At 35.2% G+C, this 12,500-nt stretch overlaps 1 protein-coding gene across 1 annotated transcript in view; it reads right to left on the bottom strand.

Moving 5' to 3' along the window:
- Nucleotides 1–12,500, bottom strand: part of LOC138368101 (uncharacterized) — a 75,417-nt gene that overhangs the window by 12,335 nt on the left and 50,582 nt on the right. Inside the window, exon 2 of the mRNA XM_069330401.1 lies at nucleotides 10,499–10,689. Coding sequence (XP_069186502.1) covers nucleotides 10,499–10,689 — 191 coding nt within the window. The remainder of the gene's footprint in view (nucleotides 1–10,498; nucleotides 10,690–12,500) is intronic.

The following is a 12,500-nucleotide window of genomic DNA, read 5'->3' as shown; positions in this document are numbered from 1 at the left end:
TATTCCTTTTCATTAACCAGTCAGTTATACAAATCAACCGAAGCATCTTAATGTAACCTTTAATACTGAATCTGTCTCAGAGACTAACTAAGCTGGCCCCAGCTACCTGCCCCAGGCTATCTGCCCGAGGCAATCATCACCTGATTACCTGCCCCAGACATCTACCAGTCATTGTCAGCGTTCGCCACCGTAATAATTTATATATATACATTAGGCGTTAATAAAACTTATTTATTTATTTATAATTTATTTAGTCATCTAATTCATAGTTTACACAATTTATAATAAACGACTCATTTAGCCCGAAGTTCTAAGAAGCTCGCTCCTCAATCCGCTTGTATAATATCCGTCCTATTCACTCTTCATCTCTGTAAATAAAGAATAACAGTTTCAGATAGCGTTTACACATGTACAATATTTATCAGACACATAAAACCTCGAAACAAATGTACTCACCATTTTCCGTTAGATAATTTGTTATAGCCTCATTCAGCCAGTCGTCTCCAAGCACATTTTCCAACAAATATCGCTCTTATCATAACACAGCGTTTCATAGCAGCTCGGCATATTTTTAAATAAAGCATAAGATAGCCTCATTACGTTCCTATCATTCTGCATATATTCTCCATAAGTAAAACTAGTTTCAAATAGCTTTATTGCAGTTTTTAGATCCTTGTTTGAAAGATGGTAACAGAAAAACATCGCATATAGCCCGCATACGTAAGTATTTAAACTCTGAAGTCTCTCTGTAAACGTGTATACATCACAGTCTTTATAATAATTTAAAAACTCCGAAATGTATGGCGAATACACATTTATTCCATATGAATTGAGTATAACTATTTTCCGTTTAGATTTATATACAGCAATCCAGTGACCCATTACTTCCCTAGTCTCTTCCTAAGGTATTTATTATAAACATAATCGGTTTATCCCGTATATGCTTCATTATTCTATATATATCCGTCGCTAAATAGCATCCAATATATTTAGCTTTACTACCTTTCATATCGTTCAATGCCGTATTAATTTGTTTGCAGTTCATGCTCTTGTATCACACACAACTCGCCTATCGGAATAAATTCTCAATACTCCCGTTGTAATTCCGAATAAAATAATAACTTTATTTGATTTCGCTGGAACAGCAAATTCTAATGTAATTCTCAGGTTGCCCGAAGCCTCTATAGGAAGGGTATCTCTCAATTCCTCAGGCGTTAGTCTAAATGCCAGTAATGTTCTTCCTTTTATAAATGAATTATATGTCAAGATATTGCAAGCATTAAAGCCTACTGTATTTTGAGTCTCGTAGTATAGTTTCGAACATTTATTCGGGAACTTGCAAGTTATATTAAATAAGTTTGTCCCATCACGTGTAATATATACATTAGATAAATCGCAGTGATCGAAATAAAGTGGATTAAGTGTATACGCTCCTGATATTGCTTCCATATCCATCATCATAATAAATAATTTATCTGGGATAATGCTCCCCCATGGCTGGTCAATACTTAATCTCTGCTGCCCATTACCAAGAATGAACGTCTTGTGGAGTGTCTTATCAAACGTATATGTAACTGGCGTATTTTGTTCAGCCAGAGCTCTATTAATAGCCTCCAATCCTGATGCAAATGGAGTTATCCGATCAATCCACATTCTAGCTAGTTTTATGTTAAACTTATATCCAGATTCAATACTGTTTATAACCCACGGATCACTGTTAAGTTCTAATCTCAAACGAATATCAATTCCATCCAAAAGATATTCGCTCAAAGTTGTAATGTCCAATAGCAGTTTAAAGCAACAATTTACTCCCTCAGTTTTTAACTTTACAAATCTAGATTTAAGGTCTTCTGAGGCATTCTTAAAATAATCTACATCATATTTTTCAGGAAAAACATCATTATAGAAATACGTCAGTTCTTTAAATCTTTCAGCTTTACATTCAGAAAGCGTCGTCATTAGCTTTACATATGATAAATATGAAAATAGTGAATTAGTTTCCACCACTTGCTCATTTAAATAAACAGTTACAGCTTTAAACATTGTCTGGGACAAACCATTGACTATTGATGCATTTTTAATATCCGCTAAAGCCGTAATTCCGTCAGGTCCCGTTAATTCAACCATCAGTTCTAGCGTCAAGCTCGAAAGATCAATAAATTGTCCCTTAACTCCCGGGATACGAAATTCAATATAAGTCTTTAAATTTATTGTTAATACTTGAATTCACAGGTAAAATATCCTGTGTCTGTCTTGAAAATATCGTACTTTCAGCCATTCTATGCGGATTAACTTTAGGAAAGCCATCGCTTATAGCAGCTGTATAATTTTCTAAAGGAACTTGCAATGCTGCACTAGGAGCATTTACACTCATCATGTCTGCGTCTAGCATACAACTAGTACTGTTTTATGAAAACACGTCTTTATATGTATCCATTTTCTTTATATAGGCAGGTCTTTTCGTTTTTCTTTTCGTTATTCGGCCACCTGCTAACAATTTAGGACCTATACTTTTCAATGTTTCCATACCTCGTTTTCTAATTGAATCTTTCAAAGTACCTTGACCAGCATTTATATCCTGCAAAACATTCTGTCCCATTGTCAATGCAGCTGGCATAATAGTTTTTAATAGGAAAGGAGTTGCTCTACGAGCTAGACCAGTTAAGAAACTTAATATTCCACCTCCTCTTAAATGTCTTCTATCAAAAACAGTAATATCGCCCAGTGCTCCACCTCTCTTCCCTCGAGGAGCGATAAATCGCCCTACCTCGTCAACAGACAGCGGTACAAACCCGACCCTCATGTTTAAACAGGTCAAGAGAGAATGATAAACTCCCTCTACTCATGCCATTATATATCAACGGGTCTAATATGTAATACTGCAATCGTACATCCATCCTTTTCAAAATATACAGGCTCCCCATCTTGATCTGTTAATCTAATACTGATGCCATCAATATTAGTCGTATTTAAAGGTTTATATAATTTCCTGTGTGTTACATTACTTTGAAACGAAACAACATCCAAGATATTTACAATCTGATTACCAAACATGGTGGGCTGCACCTTATCACAATATACACACAAGAAATCTATACGGCCTCCTGGCCTAGGATGATAATAGCAAGTATCTTGTACAAATAACCTGTTATTAGGTAGCTTATTCATAATAAAAATATCATAGGCTTTACCTACTTCAGCTCCAATAACTTTACATATATTTCGACCGAAAGATAAAGAAATTCGAACAACTAATTTTCCATCCTTTGTAATAAATAATTTTAACAACTTCTCACTAAATGCTGCATTAAACTTAATTCGATTAATACTCGAATCATATTTCATATAAACGTCCCCGTGATCTGGGAAATTATAATTAAGTACGGGTCCTATAAAACTCGGTGAACCTTTTGAAAATATAGTAGAAATTTCTCTATTTAAAATAGTCGTTAGCTCTATGCAATTATCACTGGCTAAAATATCCGACTTTAAAGTGAAAGATGTATTCACCGTACTCAAATCAGATAAATTTTTATTAGACACTAGAAGTTGAACTGAAATAAAACTTTCCGGGTCATTCCTCCTAACAGCGAAATAAGATGGAGGCAGGAATATATTCTTCAGGCACACCTCATAAGCTTTATTCGGGTCTAAAGGCAGCTGATTATGTAATCTATTTTCAAAAGCATTGGGAGCATTGTTTTTAAATACATCAGTATCAGAGTTACTCGCTGCATATATAACGTAACTATCCATCCTGTAGACTAATAGTAAATGATAAAAATAAACAGAAACTCCCCTTAATATGATATCCAGGTAGACTCTCCTTCATCTCCAGCCTTGATCTTCCTCTTCAAACTTGGAGGAGAAAACACTTGATTTTTCGCATCTACATTTCTAAATAAATTCTTAGGTGTAGAGGTCAAAGAGTAGAACAACTTTGCAATTGGCAGTTTATCTTCTGGGAATAACAATTTCGGAGTGCACATCCTGCCTATAACGTCATCAACAATATTGATCCCAGTAACTGGCGATGTAATGTTCCCTTCCTCATCCCACTTTACAAGTCCAGTTGTATTAAAATAATTTAACAAGGAGACAGCAAAATCATAATCCTTAAGCTTTAATCTTAAGTCTATCAAGTGTTGTATAACAGGATTTGTTCTCACTGTCATCGTAGGCTTCTCAACACTTACTGCCGTAGGCTTCTGTTGATCAATAGCTTTTCGTGGTACAAGATAGAATTCTTTCATTATTCCTTATTAAATAGCCTTGAAATGAAATTTATAGCTATGGGAAGTAAAATGCCCAATAAATTACCTCCTCTTTTACTTGTTAATATGTCTTTCTTGAGTGAAATAGCCTTCTTCTTACAGGCTAATGTATGGAGTAGAGCTCTATATTTAGAAAGTCTCTTTAAAATAGGCTTCCCAACTTCAATTTTATTTTTTAAGAAATTATTAAATATTTCTGATAAGCAAAGTATATGTTCCTTTTTAAGAGTCTTAACTTTTTCCTAGAATTATAACCTAATCTAGCTAATAGTTCAATAAATCCACGATACTTGCTAACTAAGGGCTGCTTCTTCATAGTTTCTTCACGTCATCTGAATTCACCCACTGATCAAATGAACTGTCGTAACCGACGTATTTAACTTTATATAAAGTAGTATTACCAACTTTACGTTTACTTATAATTCTCTCAATTTCAAATGTATCTGACAAGTAGGTGGGAGTCAACTCCTCTCTATAAAATCCGCCTTCTATAAGTCTATTATTTAAGTCCTTTAGATAATATAAAGGCACGGGTTGTTTAGTATCAATTTGAGCAATTGTAAATATTTCCTTAGTGTTCTGTTGATGAAAACCTCTTTTGAACTTTGAAATACGATTAGATAAGGCAAGCCGTACTGTATCTCCTACAGACAGATGATTACTGATGCGTGGCTTAGTCTGCTGCTCTCCTTTATACATGAGCTTAAATTGCCTAGTCACATCTTGAGGCGAAGATAAAGCATGTACATCAATAGGTATTTTCCCCTTTAATCCTCTATGTGGTGTTCTATTATACGTTTTAACCATATCAGGTAAAACATTTATATAGGTTAAGGTGTTATAAGCCGTTAAATATTTATATATCTTAGTTTTCAATGTTCTTATAAATCTCTCTGCAATGCTAGCTTTAGTTTCCTGAGAAAATACACTGTACAGATCAATGTTTTTACTGTCTAACAATCGTTTCATATATTATAGAATTCACCGCCCTTATCAGTGTTAAGCTTCCTTACACCTTTTGATGAAGGTAAATCCAGAACAGCTTTCATGGCTTCACTTACACTCTGACCTGATTTAGTGGATAGTGGAACTACATGTGCAAACCTTGAAAATATATCAACACAAACTAATAAATATTTAATATCGTTGTTGTGCTTAGCTAACAATGTCATATCAGCCAAGTCACTGGTAAAGAAAGCTTTAGGTCTAGGTGCTAAGATACGTCTTCGTTTAAATTTACGTTTTTTTAATAGATGTAAGGTATATGCATTAGACGTTTTTAAATAGTCTTTCACATCTTTTATAGTTATTTCAGGGATTGTTTTCTTTGCAGCCTTATACAATTTTAAAACACCACCAAACCCACCTATGGACTTGGGGTCATTGTATATCTTATTAAGAGTTTGTGTAATGTTCACCATTGATACACTATTTCATATGGGGGTTCATTTACAATATTTCCCCTAAATATTATGGATTCAGGTGTTTTAACGCCCAAGTCAACAAGTAAATACCCATACTGTCGAGAAATTACTTTCTTATATATATCTAAAAATTTCTTGGCATCTTGTTTTCCGAATATTTGTCTGCCTAATGTTTCTATCTGGGACAAGTCTCTTGATTTAAGTAGAATAAAATGAGAAGCATTTAAACTTATAGATCTAGAAAATTTCCCACTGAAAAATATATTTTGGGTTATAAAAATAACAGAGATGTTCTCATGCCGTCCCTTAGTAAATATATCACTTACTATTTTAGAGTTTGTAGATTCAACATACAAGTCATCATAAACAACTAATATATGAGATGTATCCTCTGGATCACGATCATCTAAAGGGTTTACAATTTCAGAGTAAAAAGATATCTTATGTTTAATGAGTGGATTAGTTCTCAACTCTTTATACCCGCTTCCACAGATAATTATTTTTGCAAAGTTCTGCTGATATTTCTCTATCATTTTAGCACATAAATAGCTCTTCCCACCATTTGAAAATCCAGCAATAATAATTCTTGATGGTTCACTAAATATATTCAACTGGGATTCAGTAATAACTTTTTTCTGCCCTTCCATGTTGCTAGGATTCAATAGACTAACTACAAATATATAATGAAAGGAGTATTTAAACGAAATCTACATTCGAGTTTTTATTTAAACATAGCCAATAAAATCATAGTCATAACATATCCAATACAGTAATAAAATCATAGAATATAAAATATTATAGCCAATAAAATCATAGTCATTTCTTATCCAATACAGTAATAAAATCATAGAATATACAATATCCAATACAGTAATAAATAAATCATAGTCTTAAAATAGCAATTTGAACATATCCAATACAGTAATAAAATCATAGAATATACATTATCATAGACATTAAATCATAGTCATAACATATCCAATACAGTAACAAATAAATTATAGTCATATCATAGTTATTTCATATCAAATACAGTAACAAATCATAGAATATACATTATCATAGACATTTGAATATAGTTATAGATAATACATAGACAATACAGTAACAGACTTAGTTGTTGTTAGGGAATAATTGCTGAGCGACTCTATCCCGCTTTTCCCAAAGATTAAAAATGGGGAACAATTGACGTCTTGGTTGGGGATTATCTACAATTACTGGATCCTCTACCTGTACCTCTTCCTCTACCTGTACCTCTTCCTGTACCTCTACCTGTACCTCTTCCTGTACCTCACGCTCTGGAATGTCTGGGTGACCGTAAGCTAATGACTCTGTGGGACTAATGAGGTACCTCTTGTCATCAAAAGCTGACAGACCGCGCTTAGTTGTTTTACACGTGCATATCTGTCCATTAACATTACGAATAGATCGGGATACAAAATTAAAAGTTGTATTTGTCTCTAATGTGTTCTGAAAAGATGCATGTGTTATTTTCTTTTGTTGGTGATAAGGAATCCCTTTACATTTACATAAATGTTCATTATCAAGGGTTAGGAGAGAATAAGTTTTAGGCTTGAGTGCAATTAATTCAGTTATAATTTTCTGCTTTACTTCTGACTTGAGGAGTCCTAGTTCACCTTTGCGAGTAGCAGAATACATGGGATGATCTTTGTCAAAATTACTGAAATCCATATAATCTACTAGAGGAGCTTTTGTCATTTCTTGGAAAGCATCTTTACAGGTCAGAGTAAATATGAATGAGTCTGTATCCGTATAAATTAGTCTAGCTCTCTCCCCATAATGGGCTTTAACTACATTATACCAGAACTCGTATAAACGCCTCTTGGCTATCTGCAAGATCTGATATCCCATGTAAGAAGGAGTGGTAACTTTAAGGATGTCTTTCATTACTGTACAGAGAACCCTATCTTGACCTAAAGAGACAGCTCGTTTATACAAAGGGTTTCTTGCATGAGTTAAGAATGAATGTTTTGTCGTTACTAGATGGTGAGTATTAGCATATCTAGATATATTTGTCATTGATTTCCCGTACAGACTATTACTTATGAGTTTAAAAGCTTTTTCTTTAACTTTACAGGTGGTATTGGCTCGTTCTCGAATGTTGGTTGAAATAAAATCTTTTAAATAGGGAGCCTGTTTAAATTCATAGATTGTTTTTACTCGTTCAACTTCTAGTCCAAGTTTTAATAGCAATTGCAGGAAATCAAGGCTTACTAAGTAGTCGTTTTGGGGCAAGTGGGATGCAATTAACTTAGTATTTTTAGGTGGGAGTTTACTTTTTTCATCATTAAGGGTTTTCTTACTGTACTCTGACAAAAACTCCTCCGTTATATTAGTATGAGACAGTACAAGGGGCAGATCATCAGTATACCTGGCTACCTCGGGAGATACATGTTTTGTATCGCATAAAATCCAATAACCTTTGTCTTGATTACAGGGGATATGTTGTAACCCTTGCCCTAATAAGGTATCCCGCTCAAGGTCAGTTAATTGTCTAATCCCTCCCTGGGGAAGTACCTCAGCCATGCACGCTGCATATAAGCTGTTAAAGTCGAGGTACAAAATGTGAGTATCGTCATCAGAGCTAGGGTTAGATGTAGTGTGCTCGTTAACAGCCTGTGTAAATTGTCTAATGGAAGATGTGAACCCTCCTCTAAGATTCCTTCTCAACAAATCATATATATTCTGATCATACACATAGTCAAGTACAACTTTTGATTTAAATAAGAACGCATCCCAAGCATAACTAGGAAGTGATACATAGAAAACAATATCTAGTTCATAAATTTCTTTCAGTGATGTTCGCCAAAGTGTAAATATATCAACTAGCATTCCCACGTCAACTTTTAAATATAACATGAGGTAATCCTTGATGTTTGTACAGTTCCCTAAATTAAATACTTTAAGAGCATTGTTATAATCTTCTTCAGACAGTGGAGAGTCATGTAAAACATTGTAAAACTTATCTCGCGAAGGGAGTTGAGGTTCGTCTAACACGTCCATGGAAGAAATATAATCATAACATAGGCTTTGTTTACCTTTAATTAACAGAGCTTTAGCTTCATCGGATACGCCATTTAGTATGTGTTCAGTGTACTTGGTGGGTTTCTTACCGGCAACGTGCTCGCTTGCTAAGGTTCCTAATGACCCATTAAGGAGAGCTAGGCTATCTAGGAATTTAAGTTTACCTATGATGACTTGCATAAATTTCAATCCTTCCTTGGTTAGAATTTCTACATCGCGGTGAGGATTTTTGGACAGTTCTTTAAGTATAATTCCCAGATCATATGCAGCATTATGGGAAAATGTGGTCAAGTATCTACGAGCATTTTTACATTGTAAATTGCAACGAGCACAATAAGCACCTAAGTAATTATTTTCCTGAATAGCATGATTATGATGTCTATGTTTATCTTTCTTATCCTTGAAAGTTTGATGACACAATTGACACGTATTTTGTCTTTGAAACATTCTTTCCTGTTCTCTAGACAAGTTCTTAGGGAAGTTGGGGAGCTGAGCATGAATAGCTTTCCATGAGGCTTCTAGCTTTGTAATAAAATGATTAACCGCGTCTGGACCTACGTATGAATACGTTTCTACGACATTGAATTCCCTGTCTAAAATCATGTAAGCATAAGCAATTGCTTTATGCTTACATTCCACCATGCCTCTAGGATTTTGACGGTCTAATAGACATTCAAAATCGTAATAGGCGGTGTGAGTTGGGCTATAGGTCCTACCGTAATTTTTAAAACTGATTTTATCACTAGGATTATAGAACGAAAATACCTGGGATACAGTGCATGACTCTTCGTGAGCCTGAATTTCATCTATGGGGGCATGCAAAAGACAAATTTTACAGAATTTATGAGTGTTAGGAATATTATACTGATTATGGTTAATATTCTTTACAAATTTATCAAAGTCCTTGATCAGACAGAGATGCTTGCCTTCTAATAACAACAAAGGGACTTTATCGGCATACTTTTCCTGGCTTTTCCTAGCTAAACTAAGATAGTATCTGTTACTTTCATGAGTTATTGTATAAATATAAATAGAAATTTTGTTAAGCTTCTCTATTTTCTTAAGGTTATCAAATGATACGGGGAATCTGATTTTATCTGCCCATACTACGAATCTTCTACACCATCGAAGGTTTTTGTAACACTTTCTAACGTTATCCAGGGTCCTGCCCAACGCTAAGTTTTTATACGCTGCAATGCACTGTAACAAACACTCATCTCCTTCACTTTCAGGATTAAATACTGATTCTTTACCCTTTAATTTTGCAGGATATGGTACGTAAGATCCAAGGTGCATAGGGTGGCGAATATATGAAAAATTAATGGCAAAGCCTGACATGGAGTGAATTCCTACACTTGAGGATTGGACATTTTTTAGGCATTCGTCAATTTTAGCAGACATTTCGTCAACCCATGAATTTACAAGAACTTCCACCTCTTCCTGTGTAACAGTCTGAGTTTCTCCTCTAATTGAAAATACTTCATCTAATATTTCATATTGATCGTCGGCATGATTAAGTTTTTGCAAAATTAGGCTTACATCAGGGTAAATGTGAAATGAGGGAGGGAATTCTTCCTGTGTTTGTCTGAACTGATTGTCTATATATTCTATAAAAAATTCCCTATACCTATTTATATATAAGCTGGGGTCGGCGTCTAAATGACCGGGAATGGAGAACGAATGTCTCGAGAATGAACCTTCGAAATGGTTAATGACTTCTAACACTCGCGGAACAACGTTATCTAAGTTAAGTACCTCTGGGGAATCTGGAGCGTTGACTTCTTCATCTGATATGTCGTGAACAGGGGGTTGATTGTCTTCTTCTTCATCTGAGGATGCCTGCTGGTTGCCGTCTGGGGCATCTTCTTCTAACTCCTGGGACAGCTGGGGTTGACTGCGTACAGGCGTGCTCCACTCAGAGGGTTGGGTTGAATCCAGGGGCGATTCTGTAATATAATATAAGCAATGAATAAACATTAAGAGGAAAACAAATTTGAAAACAATAAGAGGATTTGAAAACCTTAATAGGAAAATATCGTGTAAATAAGAGGAATTATTAAAAAGGGAAAGCAAAAAGTCTAAATAAGAGGAAAAACTGAATTACAGATAAATAATAATATTACTTACGAGCTGGGATGTTGATTCCACCAAGTATGAGATTCTCTTGATCACGAATAGGAACTCCTGTAATGGAAACATTTTTCTGTATGAGTACTTATTACTTGTTTATACGCTTGTTAAAATATACAATTATTAACTTTTAAAATTACGAAAATTATTGTGAAAACGTACGGTTATTTATGATGCGACGGCGTTTGGGTGGAGGTTCAATGACGTTTCTGGCTTCGGTGGGAGGTTCCCGGTTAACGGACCAACGACAGTATGGGCAGGAAGTAGAACCATGAACTGAAATGAAAATAATATATATAAATTGACTGTCTGTATGTATGTATGTGTGTTTCGGATATATATTTTCTTTGAAAGTTTATTGAATGTGCGAGAAAAAGCGGTACTTAAGATTTGCACAATAGAGTTGTCCACAGCTGGTACAGGTTACGTCAAAATGTCCAGGCGGTGTAGGCCCGTTGCATCCTATACAGTACAGTCTGCATTCTTGAAGAGCGTTGATGGACATTTCACCTAGGCATGTTAAACATCGTGTTTGACACACATGCCCGATTTCGTTGTTGTTGAGAGGAGACAGGCACAGAGGACACACTGACACTGACATGATGATATGACTAGACTGGGGGAACCTTGTGAACAGGATGAAGATTGAATGCTGACTGAAAGTGTAGGCCTCTGAGACTTTGGCGATCTGAGGGGGCCCCTGAATGAGCGTAATAACGATAGTGTGCCCCTGAGTGAGCGTTTGGCTGTTTTATTAATAGCGAGAATGATTGGCGAATACTGGGAATAAACTCTTTTATTATAAATTGTGTAAACTATGAATTAGATGACTAAATAAATTATAAATAAATAAATAAGTTTTATTAACGCCTAATGTATATATATAAATTATTACGGTGGCGAACGCTGACAATGACTGGTAGATGTCTGGGGCAGGTAATCAGGTGATGATTGCCTCGGGCAGATAGCCTGGGGCAGGTAGCTGGGGCCAGCTTAGATAGTCTCTGAGACAGATTCAGTATTAAAGGTTCCATTAAGATGCTTCGGTTGATTTGTATAACTGACTGGTTAATGAAAAGGAATAAAACATTAGTATGTCAGAAAAAATAGCAAGAGAGAGAATAATATGAAGAGGAGAGAGAGAGAGGAGGGACGGTCCAGATATTATGGAGAAGATAAGATATGATAAGAGGAGACCTACACGAAGCGTCTGGCTGGCCGGGCGTAAGGTAAATAAAGGTGACGCGAGAGATTGCGAGGTAAGGGGGGAGGGAGGTGATGTGAGGTACGAACAGGAGATGAAGGGGTGGGGGGAGGGGGGCAGTGAAATGATTCAGATATATGGCAATATACTAGTTTCTAAGTAAGAAACAAATAAGAACTTTTAACAAAAGTCGTATGACATTATTTCATGATAAGAATTTTAACAAACTTCTAAAATCTCATAAATTACTCACTCATAAGAACTTTATGAAACTCGTATGACATTATTTTACATCATAAGAACTTTAACAAACTTCTAAATCTCGGAAATTACTCACTCATAAGAAATCCTTAATTCCAAATCTGTGACTCCCCAAATTTGCCTGAAAACCCCGAAGATCCACACACGAATTTCTAAATTACC

This window comes from Procambarus clarkii, chromosome 24, assembly GCF_040958095.1.
Source record: "Procambarus clarkii isolate CNS0578487 chromosome 24, FALCON_Pclarkii_2.0, whole genome shotgun sequence".
Taxonomy (NCBI): Eukaryota; Metazoa; Arthropoda; class Malacostraca; order Decapoda; family Cambaridae; genus Procambarus; species Procambarus clarkii.
This window is presented reverse-complemented; position numbering and strand designations above follow the sequence as displayed.